Below are 23,798 nucleotides of genomic sequence, written 5' to 3'. Positions count from 1 at the left end.
GTGCTAAATTTGAATAAGCCAATTCACACAATGGGGTAAAAGAGTTAATGGGCAATTTCATTTTACTTGATGATCCTTTGTAAAACAAACAAGAAAAAAGGCCCTCTGATTGGTGGTGGTGCATGGTTTGAGTAGGACAAGATCAGAAATTTGGGCAAAATAAAGAGAATTTAGGGTCTCTGGAGCTAACAAGCCTCTTGCCCTGCAGATGTCCCCACCACAGGTGAGGCAACCCTAAGAGGGACACAAGCAGGGTGTCCTTTTATGAGTACATGAACCACCCGATTCATAGCACCCTCTCTCCTTAATACAAAGAGGATACCCCTTTGCCTCAGCCCAGTGACTTCACTGATAATTTTCCCAAAACCTTCCAGGGCAGAGCATTGTAAATGGGATATTTCACTTCAGTCTTCCAGTGATCCTCAACCAGTTTCTGTTATTAATTATTCCTCTGAGGGTCATCTATGGAGCCTTCCAGAGAAAGCACCACAACTTCCGCATTTAGGAAGCGCCAGGCTACAGATGCCTGCTCTGAATCCTTTCCTGAGCTGCCTCATTATTTTCTGACATTCCTGGAATGCAAACAACCAGAGGCTTATCAGGCAGAGGCAGGTCCCCTGAGCCTTTTATCATTCTGTCTGCAGTTTTGAATATTCCTTCTATAACCAGACAGCATACCAAATGAAGCTCGACTCTTTGAAGGGAAATGAGTCAATTGGAATGTCAATTTTATTTAGTCATATATTATAAAAACTAAACAGCATATCCAACTGATTGACAAAACTCATCCAACTGTTAAGGGCAAAACAAAACTATCTCAAGAGGTACAGTTATGCAGATCTTGCTTTTACCTACAGGCAGATATGAGTCAGAGTGAGAGAAGGAGAGAGAGAGAGAGAGAGAGAGAGAGAGAGAGAGAGAGAGAGAGAAAGAGAGAGAATTAAAGCAGAATGAAACATCTGGAATTGTCCAACTGATAAAATTCAGAAAGAGAGGGAGTTAAAAGTGAGGCTAACATGCCAGGTTTTCTCTCTTCTTCTTCAATGAGCCCTTTAACTTCTTCCACAGGCTGTCTTTCCTCTTCAGTTTCTTTCCCGTCAGTGAAGGCACTGACTCCTTCTTGCGAATCTCTCTCACTAAACCATGAAAGGCATCATCAATGCAGAATCGGAGGGCTGCAGAGGTCTCAAAAAAAGCACAGTTATATTCTCGGGCCAGACCCAAGCCTTCTTCTGTAGAGACCTAGGGGAAAATAAATGATATTAGAAAGAGAGGAAAAGAGAGATACTTAGATCAAAAAGCATGTTCTCTACCACGGCTGAGAGCCAGTTACATTTTTAAAAAGGTAAAATTTGACTATGTTTTAAGGGGAGTTTTCTAGAATTTCTGAACCTGAAGGACAAATGAAAATCAGAAAAGGCAACAGGTTAGAACTTAAAAGTGGAAGTGGAAATTAACCCTTCAGACTTAAAAAAAACACACAAAACAAAAAGTTACAGAGCATAACGGTAAAAAACAACAACACATGGCTTTAGATTAAATCTGTTTGGTTTCCAATCCCAGATCTCCTTCTGTTTAGCTTTGAAACTTAGGGAAAATCTTAACTTTTTGGCCTCAGTTTTCTCATAGATAACACAAGATAATAATACCTGAAAGGCTCTTTGTTACAGTTAAATAAGGCCATCCATACAAAGTGCTTTGTAACTATTAGTTATTAATTATAGTTTAGAGCTTTCAGTTAAGAATAAATCAGGATGAAGTTGTCATAAAATTCAAAATACAATCTTCAGGTCAAAACAAAACAAAACAAAAAGCAAAACACCGCCATTAGGATAAATAAACCCGCCTCTAGCCGAGCTCTTTCAGAGCTGCTTAGAACGCGCATGTGTGTGAGTGTGTGTGTGTGTGTGTGTGTGTGTGTGTGTGTGTGTGTGTGTGACTTAGTGTGTTGTGGCTCATGCTATTGCAATAGGTCCTCTATAGATGATAAACTGACTGAAGTTTCTTATTGTGCTTCATTTATCATCCCTTTAATGTCTACTGCAGTGCCTAGTGCCTAAATCACCATTAGATGAGTGAAAAAGATGATTAGTAAACATACATGGATTTAATAAGTATTAAGATGAAAACAAATGATGCACAAATATTTAAACGGATTATATGTCACTGTAGCTGGGTACTAATAATCTTGTTCAAAATTTAGCACTCCTGTTAAGTTCTATTAGAATATTCACATGGACTCTAAAATAGCAGGACCAGGCTGCCTTTCTTCACTATGTCTCAGAGCCTTCAGCTCATACTGGTCTGTTTGTTTTCTTGGAGTTAACCTGATGTTTATATATTTGTATGTTCCCTTTTTTTCTACCGAATGGAAGCATATGGTGAACTGGAAACTCCATCAGTCTGAAAGAATGTGATGGGACCATGACAGTAGAGTTTCAGTTCACCCATGTTGGATATGCAGCATAAATCAGAAATAAACTTTGGTCTTTTAAGCTACTGATATTTTGGAGTTGCTTATAACCTGAGTTAAATCACCCTTTCTTAACTGATAAGAGCACATTGTATTTCCAACAGTGTCTGAATAGGGAGGTGAAAATAGGTCTATGTGATTCCAAAGCCAGGTCTTTTCTAGCCTGTGATAGGTTAACCTCACCAAGGGCAGGTAAACAGATGAGTACAAAGAATGTCTGAATTTTCTTCTTTCTCTTTCATGCTTGCTAGCAAATACACCAATTCTTTTTTTGAGCATATTTCTGACTTATAGTAACTTAATAAATACAGCTAAAAGTATCCAATGAAAGTGATTAACATTCTCTCTTACTAACAACTTAACCAAGTCATAGGTTTATTAAGTAACTGGTCTTATTCCCAAGTAATCATAGGTGATAATCTTACCAAATGCTTTCACACCGCATAACATGGGTTGTCCTTTATTTTTCAGTCTCCTGTAACAGTTTTCTCCACCCAAGAGCCAATGACACATGTCTTACATTTTTCTATAGCAACACCACATTTATGGTGCCATTTTTAAAATTAATTAACTTTCATTAGACTATATAAAGACAAAAACAACCTAAAAATCTCGATGGCTTGCAAAAATATTTATGTCTTGCTCCTGCAGCCCATTAGCCACTGGAGCAGAGACTGTGACAGCTGAGCTCAGGCTGCTTGTGGGTTGGGCTCTGGTTTGCCTCTCCTGTCTCCTTACTCTGGGACTCAGACTGAAAGAGCAATATTACCTGGGATGTGATGTTCCCATGACAGAAAGCAGGTGGGCAGAAGGGAGATATCATTTTACGTACATCCCAATGGTCAAAGACAAATGGAGAGACCTAACGTCAATAAAGCAGTATGTGTACCCAATACTGAAGGATGGTATGATGGGGGGGTGGGGAACAAGTCTAAAGAAATAATAGAATGTAGCAAAATCAGTTACATGTAAATGCAATACATTATCCAAAGATTGTCAGACCAGATTTTTTAAAACATCACTTGTAGTTCAAACACCATACATATAAGGACACAAAAGACTAAAATTTGAATGGAAATGAATACAAAGTTAAGCTAGTATATTGGCATAATATTAAACAAAGCAGACAATTTAAAAATTACTAAGGAACAATATTTTAAAATTATAGAAAGATAAATCCATCATGAAGATGTTATACTTACAAATTTCTATGCACTAAAAATTATAGCCTTAGTTTATAGGAAAAAAAGTTGATAGAACTAAAATCAAAAATTTTCATGAAAGATTTTAACAGATCTCCATCAGCAGTTGAAAGAGTAAGTAGACAAAATGTCAGTAAGGATACAGAAAGTTTGAACAAAACATCAATCTAATTTACACATATACGATGCTATACTGAAAACTTTATATTCTTTTCAAGTGATCCAGGAGCATGCATAGAAATTGACTTCATGCTAAGCTATAGAGAAAGTCTTAAACATTTGAAAGAATCAAAGTCACAGCATATTCCCCAAAAATGTGGAATTAAGCTATAAATTAGTTTTATAGTTTTAATAGGAAGATGACTAGGAAATTCCCACATATTTTGGAAAAATATACTTCTAAATAGTCAATAAGTAAAGAAGATATTACACAAAAATTATAAAATATTTGAAACTGAATGATAATGAAAGTACAACATATTATAACCTGTGAGGTAGCTAATGCTTTCTTTAGAATGATCTTTATAGCAATATATGCATGTTTTAGGAAAATAGAAACACTTAAATTTAATAATCTAAGTAGCAATGTTAAAAAGTTACAGATAAAAATGCCCAGCAAATTTAACACAAAGAAAACAAAAATAAGGAAATTTTTTAAATAAACACAAAAATAAATAGAAAACAATCATGCAGCAGAGAAAACAAAATATAATCTGAGTTTTTTTGTAAAGTTGTTAAATTAGATGCACCCTATTAAGGCTTTATCTAAAACTATAACAGTTCAGCCATATTTCCCAAATGAGGAATGAGTATTAGATAAGGGCTAGACAGAGAGACCAATATAATGAAATAGAGAACCCAGAAACAAGACCAAATATATATGGGAGCTTAATATATTATTGGGCTGGCATTTGTAAATCACTGAGGGAAATGAAGGTGCATCCAATGGCACCCTGACATTGACTAATCATTTTGGATTATTTTTGACCTATGGAAATTATTTCCACCAGAACAGGAAGGTAATTTTTCTTTGTGGAGAATAGAAGTAAAAAGGAATTTGAATGAATCCTTTAACTAAATCTACAATATTTTTTACACATTTGACAAATCTATACAATCACATCCTATATAATAAAAGCCTAATATGCTAAGTGTCCGGTCGTCCAGTCGTCCGTTCAACCAATCAAAACACAATATGCTAATGATTTGCTAAGGCTGCTCAACCACTCACTATGACGTGCACTGACCACTAGGGGGCAGATGCTCCAACCAGTAGGTTAGCTTGCTGCTGGGGTCTGGCTGATCAGGACTGAGTGAGATGAGCCAGACATGCCCTGGAGCCCTCCCGTGATCCTTCCCCAGCTGGCCAACCTCCCGCGTCCCTCCCCGACCCCGATTGTGCACCAGTGGGGTCCCTTGGCCTGGCCTGCACCCTCTCACAATCTGGGACCCCTCAGGGTTCACATTGACTGTCAGGTAGTTTCATCTATATAATAAAAGCCTAAGCAACCATTATAGCAGAACAGCTGGAATGACTGGTCACTATGATGCGCACTGACCACGGGGAGCAGATGCTCATGGTTAGTGTGCTCCCACAAGGGGAGAGCCGCTTAGCCAGAAGCTGGGCTCACAGTTGGCAAGTGCAGCAGCAGTGGTGAGAGCAAGCAGGTGGGCGGTAAGAAGCGAGGGGTCCTGGACTGTGAGAGGCATGTCTGACTGCCAGCTATCCCCAGCGGGGTCCTGGACTGCAAGAGGGCACAGGATGGGCTGAGGGACCCCCACCCAAGTGCACGAACTTTGTGCACCAGGCCTCTAGTATATTTACGAAATGTTTCCTAATTATAAATATGCAAACATTACAAATAAATCATTGGAAACATCAAAATTCAGTTAAAAGTCCAGTTTAACAGTCAATATAAAATCTGAAATAAAATTGGAAGATAAATTTAATGCAAAGATTCTTATTGAAATCATGCACAGTGAAAATCTTTAACAGATGACTTAACTGTCTATTTTATTAATTGCAGCAAGTTGAAGTATATTTAACTTTGTAGCTGCTAATGAGTAAGTGAAGTAGGAGTTACAAACCCTCTATTTCAAAGCATGAAATGTATTCTTAGATTCATTATCAGAATATTAATTTTATACTATTTAATTAATAACTAGGTAATTTTCATGTTCATTATAGAGAAATTTAAATGGAAAGTAAACTTACAATAAAATATTTAATCTTCTACATTTCTTTCAAAAATTGTATTAGATTAGTGGCCTAACGTTTTTATTTTTTAAGAATAAAAGTGAAAACATACTTATACTTTAAAAGTAAATTTCCAAAATTCAATAAATTCCATCTCACACCAATATTGACAAACCATAAGTTTTCCATCCGTACCTTTGATGTTACAATTGATATACTATGCTATAAACTGAATAGAAGAACTTGAGTCCAAACATGTAAGAAAAGATAATTTTTATGATCCCGAGCTTTATGCTTAGTAATTATGATCAGTTTGAAGTTCGTAAATATTTCAAAAGTATCATTAGGAATAATTTTAATCCACCAATGGTATTCTGATTGGTTCAGAACAAGAATAACATAAGAAGAAGTAACAGCTTTTATATTAGGGTTTAAAACAAGAGTAATTAACATAATATACTATAATTAATATATTATATTTTATTTATCCAAAATTTAAGTAAAACTAAATATTTTTCAATTATAAATATTTATCCACATTATAAAGTAACTGCTAAGATAGAAGCACAATGTTATAAAAGAATTACTTTTTTTTTCTCAAATGAGTAATTTCAAGCCCAGAATCCTTAAGCAAATGGGTCAAGATCACACACATATTTAAGTAAAACAACCGTCAAGTTCTAGTCTCTTCCATCAAGTATTGTTTCCAGGACTGTTTGCTATTTTTCACAGGATCTGTCCAGTTCCCTTTTCTAGTCTTCTATATATGCAATTGATTATTCTGATGTGAGGTGTTTCAACATAAGATGATTCTTAAATGGTAAACAAATGGCATAAAATAGTTTACATTGCATTTACATAAAAATAACAATTTAAATAAATACAGAAACATAGGGAAAATAAACATTTTAAAAAGATTATTTAGGGTGGGGGAGGAGCAATCATTGCAGATACCATTATACCACCATGACCCTCAACTGAAAAAAAGGGGCATCTGTGATTAAAGGTGCCACCTGGAGGCCCTAGGAAGCACTGGCAGAAAAAAGAGGAATAAAAAAAAATGTTTCATACAAGTAACAGCACATTTCAATGACCCAGGGGAGCCATCTTTTTTAATATATATGACCTTCTTCACCGAGGAAGATCACTGTGGAATATGCCAGAGGAGGTATTAGAATGCAGCCACAGCTGCACGGGGTGCTAATGAGACTACTGAGCAAGCAGAGCCTGTCCTACTCCCTGCTCAGTTACTAGTGGGCAATACAATTATGTTGGTCAGTTAGAGCTTTGTTCCCAATAATTTGCTGAATTCAGGAGCTTCATTGCTCTTTGCATCTTTTAATCTTTTACCTGAACTCTGGTAAAAGTAAATTTAGATTAAGTTATTTTAACGGTATTCAGGATAATGGCAGTTGTCTAAGTAGGTGATATAATTCTTAAGAGCACAAAAGGAGACTGCTCAGCTGTAATTGCTAACCTTGAATGAGGAGAGATTGGCAGAAAGATGGGTCTGGCTCTCCCAGGAGAAGCTTCATAAGCAAAATATCTCCACGGTTAAGCCTGCTGGGCACTGTTAAAACATTTAGTGTACAGAACAAAGACTTCACTATTTGTTTTATATATTTTTTGATGTGTCCCTGTCTATATTCCACTTGATTCCTACCCCTGGAGTTATTAATTTTCATTATAGAGCCTACATCTTCAAGGTAGCAGGAACCATAGTTTCCTGGCAAATATGGGACCAAGCATTTTATTTGTTAATTTAAAGGAAAAGCTGCCCAAACTCAGATTGTTCTGTTTTCCTTCTGCATAGTTGTATAATCAGTTTTGATCAGTTTTAGCAATATGAGTAGCTTAGCCAATTTCCTTGACCAGTTCCAATGGAAATGCATTTGATTTACTTAACCTAATTTATTTATTTGCTTATTTAGTCTGTGAATTATTTATTATTTTCTTTTATAATTTAAAGGTACGTGCATAGATGTCATATCAAACTCCTTGCAGGGAAAATCAAAACAAGCAAAGCACTGAAAAGAAAGACCTGCCCTCAACTGCAGACACTGACCCATGGGAAATTCATTGTTGACAGACCAAAGACTGGGCTTACAGGGTGTTTCATCCAAGTGTGTTCCCTTTGTCCTGCTATTTTCTCCAATTCTCTTTTCTAGGTAGGTGAAAAACAGTGTGACCTATAGTAAGCAGAGGTTCAACTGGAGAAGAGATGTCCATCTCTTCTTAGCAAATTTCTCTAACTTTAGGAGAAATTGTCAAGGAGGAGGGCTAGCATCTCTCTACCCTTCTCCAGGGAGGGAGAAGGGGAAATACTCCACATCTTGGCTTTGAGAGTGCAGATTCCCACCCCCTCTTACTTCAACTTCCCAGCCCCTGAATTTTTCCTTTATAGCCTGGGAAGGCGTGGAGATCAGGAAAAGGTAGAATAGGAGTCAACTAAGCCACGTGGTTGCCCATTTGGGGCTCCGTTTGTAACATGGAGTACCTTTTATACCTTATGGCCTATATCTCCTCTACACAAATCTTTTCATTTTGCTGTTTTCCCTGTCTAGTAAGTTTTCCATTTTCCTTCTTCCACACTTCTTCCAGAGCTACTCAAGTCTTCACAGGTCATTCCAGTCTTGGTGATCTCCTTGGCCCATGCTTTGCTCTGAATCTCATAATCCATCTGCAAGGTAGCTACATTCTGTCCATTTGTATTCTCATCATGACTAGCCACAAACTTTGCTAGTGACAGATATTTAATCTTAATGATGGTGCTAATGAAATCCCATCAACAGTCGCTGGTGACCAAAAGAGTCCACTATAATGAATTCATCAAACTGCAATCCCAACAGCCATGGCATTAATTCCAAATTTATTTGTGTCATAGTGTGGCTTCCATCAAGATACTTGACAAAATCTTGCCACAGTGAATATGAGTATAGATTCTAGAATCAGATTACTAAGATCCAAATTCTTGTTATATCACTTCTTAGCCAAGGGCTCTTGGAGAGTTGCTTAGTCTTTCTTCTGTACTTCAATTTCCTCATCGTTAAAATCCTCTCTCTTGGAATTGTTAATGGGATTCAATGAGCTATTATATGAAAAGCACTTAGTGTAGTTCCTGGCATACTGTGCACACCCAATAAATGTTACCTTTTTTATGTCTGAAGAGAAGATCAGAGGAAATTTCCAATTCCTTTAGATCAAATGTTGGCCCTGCTTAAATTTTTTTCTATTTCCCACCATAACCTGTAAACCTCACCTGATGTGACTTTTGTCCATTTCCCTATGCTCAATTGACACCACTCTCCCCTCATGCATTATATCCAGCCATATACTAGTACTTCCACACATGCCCAGTGCAATCTTCTTGACTTCAAGTATTGGCACATGTTATTTTCTCTGCCAAGGATGGTGCTCCCCTCAGTACTTTTTTATCAGTTGTATTCTTGTTATCATTCATTTTCCAGCTCAGGTATACCTCCACTGAGATACCTTGCCTAGATTTTCTCTAAAAAATATTCTCTACATAGCCTGTAATTCCATCCCATTTCTCTACCTCATTTCCTTTTTGGCATTTAATTACTCTCTGAAATCATCTTACTACGTATTTTGTTTATGTGCTTATTTTCTGTCTTCCTCCAGGACAGTATAACGTTTGTTAGAGCAGGAATTTTGTCTTATTTGTCACTGTACCTCATCCCCAGCATAGTGGATGGCACTAGGTAGGAACTCGATATTTGTAGATTGACACTACTGGAATGCTGGCCGTGGGAATATAGCTGGGGTTACAGTCGATAGAGGAATTAGTTGTTGGTTAGGGCAATAGAAAGATATTAAAGAAATTTCAGATCCCTGTGATCACTACCATGATGGTGTCCTGTGTGGGGAACTGAGGCAGCATTTATAAGTAGTGTCCAGGCCCTTATGAGTGGTTCTTGGCTTTTTGAGGGAGGGAGCCTTTCTATGAGACCTCAATGACAAGTGAGAATTACCTAGGTTGGTGGGAGGTGAATGGTGTTCAGGGCAGAACAGAGTCTCAGATAGAAGGTCTTAGGCCTGAGGCAGAGGGATAATGGCGCTTTTGTGAGATCATCAGTATTTAACAGATTTAGAACAGAGCATGAGAGAAGAAGGAGTGAACAAAGAATACAATCAAAAGAAATTAGTGAGCTTAAATGCCTAATTTACTTAGATTCACATGAAATTTCTTTGGTATCCATCAATTGAGTAATTAAAAACAAGAGCCTATATCTTGAGTGCCTACTCTGTGCAAAACAAAGTAAAAAAAAAATCTCTCCTGCTGTTCTGAAGAGATATTGATTGGATGGAGAGAAAAAGCAAGACACAATAAATTAAATGGCATGGCCAGTCCTTTGGAGGCACAGGATGGTAATGGCTCTAGAGTAAAGGGTTTAGACTGCTTTGTACAAGAGACATTTGAAATCTCCAAGGCCTTGTGCTTTTCATCCAAGAAGCTCTGGTATGCTGGGGGGAAAGGTTGCCATGGCAGCCAGTAGTTGCTATGAAGGGAAAAAAGACAAGGTTAATGCTCAATATTTTGCTAACAGCAATATCTACCTTCTCCTTTGAATTTTTCTCCTATGGGCTTTACTTTTAAAATATCTTGTTAAAATTATAAATAAATAAACGTAGGCAGGATATGAAATATGTATACGCAGGAATAGGTATGCAAAAGTATACATATATGTATGTGCATGCCTAAGGATATTTTCCTCACATATTTATACTAAAAATTAATGTGTGTATTTGATGTATATTAAATGTAGGATTCTCCTGAACCTTCAGGGGATTAGTTATTATGAATAATTAAGTTTTGGAGTGGCCCAAAATTTTATGTTTTAAGCATGAAAAAATATCTCAGTGGTTAATTTATTACATTAATAAATGTATATTGGGTAAAAATAGAAAGAAGGAACTTATGTATCATAATTTTAACACAAATAACAATTATAATTAAGTAATAAATTATATAACTGTATAATGTCTGGATCCCTGTGGGGTATAAGACCATGAGGGCAAGGAATGTTGCATCCCCAATACAACCTGAGTGTTTGCATGTGAGCCATGCTCAGTAAACATCTTTCCCTTCCTTTCTTTGAATGCATGGGTGAATTAAATATAAAAAGGTGACTAAGGAAGAATCAACCAATTACTACAGCAAAAATTCTCCGTGAATGAACTAGAGAGCTCAGAAACTAGAATCTCACTGTAATTGTCAAAGGTTTTAAGTCCTTTACATTCTAATATTTTTCTGGTGTCAAAAATACCCTATTACATATACTCTAAATAAAACATGTGTGCTGCAGAAACTCTAAGCAGGAAAGAAGCCGGGGTCATGATGCTTTCTTGAATGGAGTCTAGGCATCACAGGGGCAGATGACTCTGACAAGGTCCAAAGGAAAGCCAGAGGTATGCGGGTTCCTCAAGCTCATGGTCAACCTGTGTATCCTTTTGGATGATATTTGATGATAGGAGGCCATGAAAAGAAGGATGCACCTGAACAAAATAAGTTTGATATAAGTTCTAAAGCCGAGATCTACAGAAGGCAAAAATGAACCAGTGCTCCTGTGGTTCTGGCCCCACACACAGGGAGCTGGGTATTTTATGAAAAATGCATAAGCCTGTGCTTGTTTGCACTGCTGTAAATTTAGTTTTCACACCTAACAGAACCATCAATGCCCTCAATGATCCTTTAACTTATTATTTGCCAGTACTCTTTTTTATTCCTCATTTAGTTCTTCAAAATCTTCACTTCTTTTCTCAGGTCTTTGATCTTACCCTCATTTCCAGCAGATGCTCTTTTCCTCTTCCTTCACCTCAATGAGGAAATAAAATCATCCCAACAGAATGACTTTAACATCTGGGACTAGCACCTAGTTCACCAGTGTTGTTAGCTTATTCAGTGGTTCTCAAACTTCCTAATGCCGCAACCTTTTAATACAGTTCCTCATGTGGTGGTGACCCCCAATTTCATTGTTACAAATGGATCATAATTAAACCATAGTGATTAATCACAAAAACAATATGTAATTATATATGTGTTTTCTGATGGTCTTAAGCGACCCCTGTGAAAGGGTCGTTTGACCCCCAAAGGGGTCGCGACACACAAGTTGAGAACCACTGGCTTATATACTCTCTCCAGTCTCTGATGAAGAGACATTACTGAATATGTCAAGTCTAATCCTCTATCTGGCTTCTGAGTCCTTAATATCCATTTCAATCTTGCAACATTTGTTCTATACCTTATGTCTCATATTGTCAGCCTTCTTCTCCAACAGTCACCCTCTTCTCCACAAAAATATGCAAATCACCTATTTTAGGACTCCAATTCTAGTTACCTTCTTACATCTGTTCTTTCATTTACCATCAAATGTGGATTATTCAAGAAAGTATTTGTACGGATTAAAAAGAAGAATAATGGGGCTGAGGCAGGAAAGTGAATAGGAAAAGGATGCACAGTCTCAAAAATAATACATCCCAGATTTATATGCCGATTTCTCTTAATCACTTCTGATTTGCAAATCCACATTTACAATCTGGATTCTGCCTCCTTCCCATCCACTCTCCTAAAATGGTTTCCAAAGGTATGAATATCACACTTGCTGCCAAACCCAATAGATGCTTCCAATAATCTTTCACTATTTGTAGCATTTGATAAGTTGGCTGCTCCCTTCTTTAAACTCCTCTCCTTTGACTTGGTGACCATCGTCTTTCTTGATTTTTCTATTCTCTGATTACTCTTTCAGAATATCCTGTCTGAATGTCTAGAAAATCCTACTATTCACTGACTTTTCTCATAATCTTATGCATGTCCATGGACTCTGCCCTGACATTGTTTTTATTCTCATTTGACATTTCCTTGTTATGTATTCTTAATCAGATCCATAGCTTTCGTCACCATTATTGTGCTCATGAGTCACATATTGATGTCTTTACATCTCAGCTCTCAGTTTAAGTCCAGAATGACACATACAACTCTCTGCTGGGGAGTTCCTCTGGAATGTCCCATAAGCACTTCAAAATTAATGTGATCAAATTAATCATTTTTCCTCCCCAAATGTTCTATCTTGGCTAATGGTACCAATACTCCCAGTAATCCAGGTGAGAATCTTTGAAGTCCTTCTAGACCTTTTCCTCCCCAAATGTTCTATCTTGGCTAATGGCACCAATACTCCCAGTAATCCAGGTGCAAATCTTTGAAGTCCTTCTAGACCAGCCATGGGCAAACTATGGCCTGCGGGCCGGATTTGGCCCGTTTGAAATGAATAAAAAGAAAAAAGAAAAAAGACCGTACCCTTTTATGTAATGATGTTTACTTTGAATTTATATTAGTTCACACAAACACTCCATCCATGCTTTTTTTCCGGCCCTCCGGTCCAGTTTAAGAACCCATTGTGGCCCTCGAGTCAAAAAGTTTGCCCACCCCTGTATCCTTCTAGGTCCTATGTCACTAAATCAAGTCATTTTTTCTATTCCTTTAATATTAGTATACGCTGACATCTCCATTTGTATGGCTAGTGCCTTAATCCCGGGTCTTGTTTACTTATTCCCTATATAATTTTCACCCCTTCAGATTTGACAGCCTCAAATCTATCCCTTAGCACTGTATAACCAGAGGGACATTTCCATGGCATAAAGGCAAATATGTAGATCTCCGTTTAGGTTATTTCTGTGATTCTTCATCACCAGTAACATAGTGGGTAACACATAATGCATACTCAAAAACTAGTGTTATTATTCTAACAGCTATTAGTACTAGAAGAAGTCAGGTTCTTCTCTTACTGTAGATGAGAAACTCTCAATTTCCTTTTTTTATGATAAAAGAATGATCATACCTCCTTCAGAAGGTTGTTATGCTGATTACTGTTGATTATATAGTAATACAGTCAGTAAACTTCTAGCTCACAGGGCATACTTAATAAAAATGCACTTAGTAAAAATTACTAATGAAGCACTCTGGACCTGTAAAAGAATAAAGGGCATCAGATGGGCTACCAGAATTAAAGTGTACGGGAGATCTTTAAAGCAAAAGAATTCAGGATCGCTATGGACTTTAGGGTCATCTTCAAGCCACCAAATCATTATGTATGTCTCCTCCGCAACATCTGCCAATGATTAGTTTTTACAGACACACACTTACTGCACATCCCTCTGTAAAGTGACCCCTCTGTCAAAGGTTCTTATATTTGCACAGAAGGGAATTGAAATTTTAGAACTGAAATTGTCCCTAGGTAGCCTACACGCCAAGTTCCTCTTTATGTAAATGAAATACACTAAAGCAATTTGGGAATGCCCAGATTCCCAAGAGAGAAGATTTCTTCAGTGTTTTAATAGCACTTAAACCCAGGACTCTCTTCACCACCTTCTATGCCTCTTTGTCTGTCACACAGCCTCTGGGGCTGATGAGGCATGAGACACGTGAGTTTTGGAAGAGAGTGCACTGGAGGAAAGGTTTAGAGAAGTAACCTCCTCAGACTTTCAGGCTGGCATGGATGTGGGATGACAGGGACTAGGGCCTGCTGCCTTGTCCCCTAGTTAGAGCAGCTACAGACTGTGGACACCTGGATCTGGGGCTTTCACTTTATTAAATTCAAATTGATATTTTTTCATTTAAATTCTTCACATTTCTTGTATCATGGAATGTATATTTGAAAGTCCTCAGCCCTTTGGATTTGAAACATATAATGTGTAGATTCAAGTGGCTGCACAGATGACAGCTGTTAACAGTTACAGAAAACCCCCTCTGTGGCCTTAGAAACTCCTTCCATTTGTTTCCTATGCCTGTTGCCCGATCCCTCCTCAGGTGGACAGTATGACCTGCCTGCCTCTGTGGCTGGGCACATAGCCTGCCAGCTAGGAAGGTAATCTTGACAAGTCTGTTAAGGAGCAGCAGCCTGCGACTGACTCTCCGAGTGGGTGACACCTGTTTTCTCTTGGAGACGCTGGTCATGTCAGAGCACATAGCAAACAGCACTATCTCGGCAGTGACTTGTCAGCTCACTGACTTTATCTGCTCCATCCTCCCCAGAAGCAGCTAAGAACAGTCTCCTTAGTCAAAACAGCAGGTCTCACTAAGGTACAAGGGAGAAAAGTGTCCTATTTAAGAGGATGGTTTCTGAAATCAAATGGTCTGAGTTCTAATCGCATTTGCACTGTCTACTAGTTGAGTGACCTTAACTACAATACTTGGCCTTTCTAATACTCAATGTCCACATCTAAAATGAGGTTATTAAGAGATTTAATTAGATAATAGAGAGCCCTGTGCTTATTACATAGTCAAGGCACTATAATTTGAACTCTGGATTTGTTTATTCTTTTAATATATATGAATGATGTGCAGTACTGATGAATGATCAGTTTGTTTCTTGTCTTTATAAACGTCACTAGGAGTGGAGACTTTCTATTGTTGAAAATATTCTGATAATGTTGACTCCATTACCATTTCTATCCTCAAAACAGTCGAAACCTCCTTTGGGCATATTTTATTGAAAGTATCATAAAAGCATTTTGCTAAAACCACCCCCCGCCCCCTCAAAGCAACCACAGTTATTTTTAATCAATACAGGAATACAGGGTGGAGTTGCCTTTTTCTATTGTCTGTTGAAAGCCCTGGGTACTGCTTTAGTTCCCCTGTTGTTGTTTTCCCTTACCTTTCGTGTTTTTTTTCCATTATCCTATTTTATTTCTATATTTTAAATTTTAAAAATAATATATATAATACTTTATTAATACATTTAATATTAAGATCTAGTGGCAGGTTTAAAACTACTATGATTTTGTTTCTTAATTACAAAATTTTTAAAAATTACATTAAATATAATGTAATTACATTAAAATATAATGTAATTATATGTTTCAGATTAACAACAAAGTGCTTAGACACTTATATAACTTACAAAGTGATCCATGATCCCCCAGGTAAATCTAGTACTCATCTGTCACCAAACATAGTTATTACAATATTATTGACTATATTCCCTATTCTGAACTGTATATCCTGTGACTGTTTTATAACTGGCCATTTAAAAATAATTTTTAAAATACATTTGTATTGATATTTTTAGAGAGAAAGGTATAGAGAGATGGAAACATTGATGAAAAATAAACGTCATCAATTGGCTGCCTCCTACAACCCCACCACAAGGGATCGAGTCCACAACCTGAGCATGTTCCCTGACTGGGAATTGAACCAGTGTCCTCTTGGTTCCTGGTTCATTGCTCAGCCGCTTAGCTACACTGACTGGGCATAACTCACCATTTTTATATCTTAATACCTTCACTTTTTCCTCTGTATGTCCAACCCCATTCCTATCTGGTAACTATCAATTTATTCTCCATATCTATGAGTATGTTTCTGTTTTGTTTATTTGTTTACTTTTCGTTTTAGAGTCTACATGTCAGGGAAATCATGTGGTGTTTGTCTTTCTCTGACTGACTTACTTCACTTAACATTATACCCTCTAAGTCCATTCATGCCATTACAAGTGGCAAGATTTTATTCTTCTTATGGCTACGTAATATTTTATTAAATATAAGTATGCCATATCTTTATCAATTCTTCTATCTATGGACACTTAGGTTGTTTCTATATAAAATTACAATTTCTGAATATTAATTTTGTGTTCTGTATTAATTCATGACAGTTTTACTCTTTTCTTTCCAGTTGGGATTTTTAAATTTCTTTTCTTTGTGTGATTGTTGTGGCTAGGACTTCCAATATTATGTTAAACACAAGTGGTGAAAAATGTACATCCTTGTTCTTTTCCTGATCTTAAAAAGCTTTTAGCTTTTTATGATTGATTATGCTATTATCTGTGGGTTTGTCATATATGACCTTTATTATATTTAGGGTAGAGACTACTATAATCATTTTGTATTCTCCAAATTTATCCATAGCAATGATTTGATAAATATTTGTTGAATGAATTATATTCACAAATAAAGTCACAGCATCATTTATGGTGCCCTCTCAGCTGCAGACTTGAACAAGAGATTGCTATGGAAACATTTTCTACTAACCTTTCCTATTTCCCTAAGTTGTGCCATCTTTTAGAAAGCTATGAAGTATTAGCATAAATAAAACCGAAGCTCACTTACCATATTAATATGTGATACAATCTTATTTAGTTTATAGTGTTTACTTGAAATTTGAGATTCCATTTTTCTGCCTATCTCGAAAAGTCATTATTGCCCTAACATTTAGGGGCACTCAGTCTAACCTTCATGAGCAAGCTTCCCTAGTCTATATTTTCCTCTCACTGGGGGCCTGGGATTTCCACTGATTTTACCCTTAGTTTCTGGATCTATTGTTTGGAATGCATGATGACTGCATTTGCAAATAGTAAAGTGAATATTTTGCATGTGTCAGAAGACAGCATTCTTTCAACAATCAGGCATTCCATAGCAAGAAATGTATACCTGTGCCTAAGCTATAATTATGTGTAGAAGGAATCACTTCAGAAGAGTAAGGCAAATAATCTAATTCATGCACATTTTCAATACATAAAGGGTAACTTGAAAAATGTCTTTACCTTTTCTGAGCCAGTTGACATACAGCCTGTCCTCATGAAATAGGAAATATTTACTGTCTCCATAGGTATTTTACAACATTAAAATTCTGGTTTGGGCTTTTGTAAACCTCCCCTGGAAATTACAAGTGAGATTAAAAGGAACTCCCCGCAGGCTGGGGAGTAATTGATAGATAACCTGCCATATAAGACAGTCGGCTCACTGTTAAGGTCAGCTCTCACACACTGAGAAGACTAAAACGAAACACGGGGTCTAGGAAGAGCAGGGAGGCTGAAAGAACAAAGTGTGTCCACATCAGTGATCTCCCATCCTGGCCTAAGGAGAAAGACTAAAATTTTTATGTATCTGCATATATACACTTAAATGTTTAGGCACATATGTTTTATATATAGCATATATATATATATATATATGTGTGTGTGTGTATCTATATATATATATATGATATAGTATATTGTGTGCATGTATACATATATCCATATGCGGGTAAAATAATTCAGTGGTTATTCCATGTCCTTGACTTATCCTCACAGGAGATTTCTGCTCCTCATCCTTGCTGCTCTAGTTGAGTTTTGTACAATTATCTTCCTGAATGAATTTGTCAGAATGATACTGGGATCAGCCCAAGATCAATTTTGGTGGGGAGCTACCATTAACAACATCATCTAAATCAGAATGGCAGGCCCAAGTGCTGGTCTGAATGCAGCCTAGCAATAAATTGCCCTCTGGGTGCCTGAGCCTGCCAACCACCAGTCATTAGAGGTTCAAGGTTTCCATGGATACCTCATCCTGGGTACAGGTACAATGATAACTCTTCAGAAACTCTTTGCACAAACATGATGGCTTGGAGTTCAGTGGAGGTTAGCCTAATTAGTTACCAGAGAGAAGCAGGTTTCTATGAACAGCTTCCAAAGCCTGCTTTAATTAAAGAACAAAAAGGGAAGAGTAAGTGAAATTGTGGAAGGCAGTAGTATAAAAGTTTAACTCGAGTTTGATTTTATTGCTCCTCTAATACTATTGACTGATTCCCTGTTGCCTAAAACAGAAAGTAGATATGACCTAGACAAAGCTAATGAGACCCCTTCCTAGGAATTTTGCTAGCGCTATTTGGAAGTAGGCATGTTTCTTGATAAATAAGTCTGTGAAGTAACAAGGGCCTATCAAAGTAAAAATCAATAGAAAGATAAGACAAACGAAGAAACAGGAAGATTATGATGATGTAGTTAGTGGTTCTGAATCTAGTTATGCCTGAAGCCAAATGAATTAGGTTTTCCAGTTATATGAGCTAATAAATTATATTTTTCTGTTTATTGTTGTTGTTTAAACTACTATATATATAGGGTTCTGTAAAAACTGAATGGGTTCTGACAAATATGGTTGTCAAGCTTTTATTTCAGCAAACATTATATAGTGATATAAAGCATTACAGAGACTCCTTTCTGGTCTCCTGGGGTTACCAATGACTATAGGAATTACTGTTAAAGGACCCACAGTTGGAGGCAAAGAAGATAAATTTCAAATGGCCGGGTTCAGTGGGAGCCTGATTTCTGGTATTAGATATTCAAATTTTGCATCAAATTTCATGAACTAGCTAGGTAATGTTTGCCTCCATAAATACTTAAACATAGGCTTAAGAATTCTTGGCACAACAGAAATTAGTGAGCAGTACCCTGTTTTTTCTCTTTCCCATCTCATGTGACTTAGCGGGTCACTCTGATTTCATCTATAAGAATGGCATCCCATTTCCTAGCTGGAGATTGGATGTTTTCTGAGCTATAGGATATGTAGCTGTGCTCAGATCCCTATATTTAGGGAATTGGAAAGAGCAGGGTGACATAGAGCATTGGGAGAACTCCAAGGCAGTTGAGATCTGATACAGATCCAATGCAGTCATGGCCAAAATTCTTAGGTTTTCTTGTGGCCTACACCAGGTTTGGAAAGAAATTGCCATTGCTGGTTGGCCACGAAGAGACCCAGAGAGCCAGGGACTGGTGTTTGAGAGATATGCAGAGATCTCTGGATGAGAAAAGGAAAGAAGGGTAACTGGTAACGCCAGTGGTAGAATTCTTTTAGACCATGTGGGCCTTGGAAAACAAGCTTATACAGCACAACTAGTGTAGGCCATTGTCAATGCAAAGACCAGCCAGTAGGGCTGTATCCACAGCCAGTAGAGAAGTCACAGTGACCTAGAGCAGATCTTTCTATCCAGATATAAGCAGCAGATACAAACTCTTTCTCTACTCTCCCTCCCTTACTACACACACATATGCCTCAACTTCTGTAGTGAGAGAAGATTAGTGGAACAGGGAGGGATTGGGGGAGAAAGAAGATAGCATTCCTTCCTTTGGCATGAATCTCATTCTAGATCTGTGAAACCTTAGCGCCAGCTCTTGACAATGAGATTCTGAATCTGACACTGAAAGACAACACCCAGATTTGGTTAAATATTTACTCAAAATTAGATAGCCTTAAGCAGGAATTAATTTAAAGGTCAAGAGCTAGATTAATATTTTTGGAAGGAACTAAGATATGTATTGTTAATTGGCAATATTAAATTTCTTCCTGTCCATACCTGTTCACAATGGATGGAGATTTAGAAGAGCAAAATAGATTTTAGTTGTCTATCAATTGGGACTGCCTCAATACAGTATCCCATCCAAGTACAGACCCTAAAAGAAGAAAGGAAGGAAGGGGGGTGGATAGAAAACTCTCAACCTATCATTACCTTCAATTCATTTTTACAAGTTCATTTTCAAAGCAAAACATAAAATGAGGAAAAAGAACTCATATAGTAATATCAAAACAAAAGATGGCATTTTATATAGGGTAAATGTGGAAAGCCACCTACATGGTCATTTTTTTTTTCTATCTCCTGGCACAATGGTACAAATTTTGTCATGGACTGGCATTTGGACACAGAATACAGGTTTGCATGGCATCCATCCTTTTGTAAAGGTAAATATAAGGTGTCCCAAAAACGTATATACACTTTGAATATAATTATAAAGGCAGTGTTTATTAAGATGAATTTCATTTTCATTTAACAGCTATCAGATGTTAAAGTTTGTATACATTTTTTGGGGAACACCCTATATTTACCTTTTGAAAACAATATCCTACAATGTCCCTGGTCTCTTGGCTAAAGTTATACAAATATTTTTAGAGTTTAAATAACAATGATTTTTTTAAATGTCTAGCTTTGCTCGTCTTCCTTGCATTATTTCTGTACCTCTCTTCATTTAGCTGGAATTATCTTTTCTTTTTTTGTCAGTGTGAACAACCAGTAATCATATATGAGGAAAGAGATGAAATGTCAGTTTTATTTCAATGCCATTCTTTACCCCGCCAAGGTGAGATGAGTTAAAAAGCTTTCTCTTATGTACTTTGTGTATTCTTCTATGAGGGTTTTTATTATATTTCTTTCTATATTTGTCTTCATGTTGATCAATTTAACTTGAAATTAAGCTCATTGAAGAAATGGAAGAAATTTATTGTAGTGGTCATAAACATGAATTCTTATACTTAAGAGTTCAAATGAAATCTTACATACATGAATTCAAATTCTTTTTCAAATCCTAGCTCATTCACTTGCTTAATAATTATGTGGCACTAGACAAAATATTTAAACTCTCTGTGCCTCAGTTTATTTATAATTCATTATTTTACCCAGGACTCAGTATAGTGTCTACCATATAGTATGTGTGTATGTATGTATGTATGTATGTATGTATGTTTATAATGGTTGATTATGAAAATTATAAAGAATTAATTTAAACAGAAACAGATAGTAAGACTACCTTTACCTTGAATAAGAGGGATAAGTCACTAAACAATTTGCAAAATGTTCTTGTTTCTTTTCCAAGTAGAATTACGGTATATCTGTTGGAATATAGCTTAATTAATGAATTTTGCTGTTTATTGACTGGTAGCAATGCAATTCCAGGTATATTCCCTCCCTCAAATTTGAGCTGTGCTATAGTGGAATGAATTGCATTGACCTTTCAAGTGAGGCTGGAATTAGAAATATTGACAATTTTCCCTTTGTAACCTTTTTTATGATTGTCAGTCCATGTGTGACTTGTTGGCACGGCAATTTATCCTAGGGCCAAAGAAATATAAAACAGCTGAAGCAGGGTCACTGGATGGTGATGGCAGAAGTAACTCCATGGGGGTTAGTCAAATAATTAGAGACTGGATGGAACTTGGAAATTGCTTAATTGCAAGACTTAGGATTTCCAGAAATTAAGTGACTCACTCTAGGTCACACAGTAAATTAAGGATAGAGCCAAACAGAGCCCCCAAGTTTCTGATGATCAAGTTCAATGCTTAAGGACACTAGCATGACAGAGTGTTTCTTCTTGCTTCAGAATTGCTGCCTGTAAGTCAGTTTCTTTGGATGAAGAGAATATTTGGCACTGTCATAAATTTCTTCGCTGTCCTCAGTTGGCAGTCTTTTGACTTACTACTACCTTTACCCCCCAAACAAGCCTCTTCCTCTGTAATATTCCCTTCCTTTCCACCCACAAGCTTCTTGCCTAACCATATGAAGAACTCACTCAGTAGCCCCTTCAACTCTCCAACCTTTTATTCTTTAATACAAAAAATCCTACAAATATCTAGGCCTTCTTTAAGTATTTGAGTCATGCCAGATAAAATTGTTCAGACATTCTGGGTGACTCTTTGATCCATCTCAGCTGGATCCTCAATCCTTTCCAACCACTCTACTTTCTTTCTATGTGGCAATCACCTCTCACATTCCCTATAATTGCTTTGCATCTTTACACATTCTTTCTGTCTCATAGCCAGCTCCTTCCACCATCGGACACAGCAGATGACCTGCCCCTCTACTTCACAAAGAAAGGATAGGCTATCGGGCAGAAGCTCTCTCTGTTATCTAGCATCAAACTTCTCTGAGTTTGGACTCCATCATTTCCTTTTCACAAGGAAGAAACATGCCCCTTCTTTTAAAACCACTTCATTTATGGATATATTCTTTTTCTTCTTTCATTCCCTCTTCACACTTATTTACTGGCATCTTTTCTTCACCAAATAAGTGTGTCATTTTATCTTCTATATTTGATTTTTATTTTTCTCAACGATCTTTTATTCCCTGTCATCATATAGTTTCTCTCCTTTTTCCAATTTTATTTGTTCAAGGAATACTCCACAGTTACTTACCATCTGCAATTCAAGTTACTACTAGTAAAATTAGTCAACTCACCTCTCTACTAAAACTGCTCTGACAGAAGTAACCAATTACTCACAAATAGAAAGGCACCTCATGTACATGGATTAGAGTTATTATATTAAGATGTTGATACTTGCCAATAAGGGGTTAACATCCAGAATACATAGAGATATCCTATAATTCAGTAACAAAAAACAGCCTGATAAAAATGGCAAAGAACTTGAATAAGCATGCCCAATAAGCACATGAGAAGATGCTCAACCTATTAATCATTAGAGAAGTGTAAATTGAAACCACAATGAAATGCCAGCGCACACCCATCGCGATGTCTGCTATCAAAAAAAAAAGAAAAGAAAAGAGGTATTGGCAAAATTTGGGGAAATTTAGAAGCCTTGTTCACTGTTGGTAGGAATGTACAGTGGTATAGCCATTATAGAAAACAGTTCAGCAGTTCCTCAAAAAAAATAAATAAATAAAATTACCAAATGATGCAACAATCATTTTGTGTATATATATTAAAAATTAAAGCAGGGTCTTGAAGATATATTTGGATATAAATGTTCGTAGAAGTATTATTCACAATAATATAAAGTTGGTAGCAATCCATGTGTTCATTGATAGATGTCTGGAAAGCAAAATGTAGTATATAATTACAATGTGATATTATCCACCCTTAAAAATGAAGGAAATTCCAACATGCAACAACACGGATGCTTACTGTGGTAAGTGAAATGAACCAGTCACAAAATGACATATATTTTATGATTCAACTTATATGATTCAAATTTATAGAGGCAGAAAGTAGAATGATAGGTGAGGTTGTGTAAAGGGAGAATTGGGAAGTTGTTGTTTAATGGGTACAGAGTTTTAGGTTTGCAAGATAAAAAAAACACAAACTTGGAAATTGAACAACAATGAGAATGTATTTAACACTACTGAGCTCTACACTTAAAAATGGTTAAGCCTGGCTGGCATGGCTCAGTAGTTGAGCATAGACCTGTGAACCAGGAGGTCATGGTTTGATTCCTGGTCGGGGCACATACCAGGGCTGCAGGCTTGATCCTCAGTGCAGAGCATGTAGGTAGGCAGCCCGATCAATGAATCTCTCTCTCTCTCTCTCTCTCTCTCTCTCTCTCTCTCTCTTTCTCTCCCTCCCTCTCTGAAATCAATAAAATATATTTTAAAAAT

The 23,798-nt window shown here is 36.9% G+C and overlaps 1 protein-coding gene across 1 annotated transcript in view; it reads right to left on the bottom strand.

The window, feature by feature from the left end:
• Positions 1 to 733: 733 nt before the first annotated feature.
• The window catches only part of RIT2 (Ras-like without CAAX 2), a 254,256-nt gene continuing 231,191 nt past the window's right edge, over positions 734 to 23,798 (bottom strand). The window contains exon 5 of the mRNA XM_006766108.2: positions 734 to 1,242. Coding sequence (XP_006766171.1) covers positions 1,012 to 1,242 — 231 coding nt within the window. The 3' untranslated portion in view covers positions 734 to 1,011. The remainder of the gene's footprint in view (positions 1,243 to 23,798) is intronic.

This window comes from Myotis davidii, unplaced genomic scaffold, assembly GCF_000327345.1.
Source record: "Myotis davidii unplaced genomic scaffold, ASM32734v1 scaffold259, whole genome shotgun sequence".
Lineage (NCBI taxonomy): Eukaryota > Metazoa > Chordata > Mammalia > Chiroptera > Vespertilionidae > Myotis > Myotis davidii.
The sequence above is the reverse complement of the archived record's forward strand: the minus strand, read 5'-3'. Positions and strand labels throughout refer to the sequence as shown.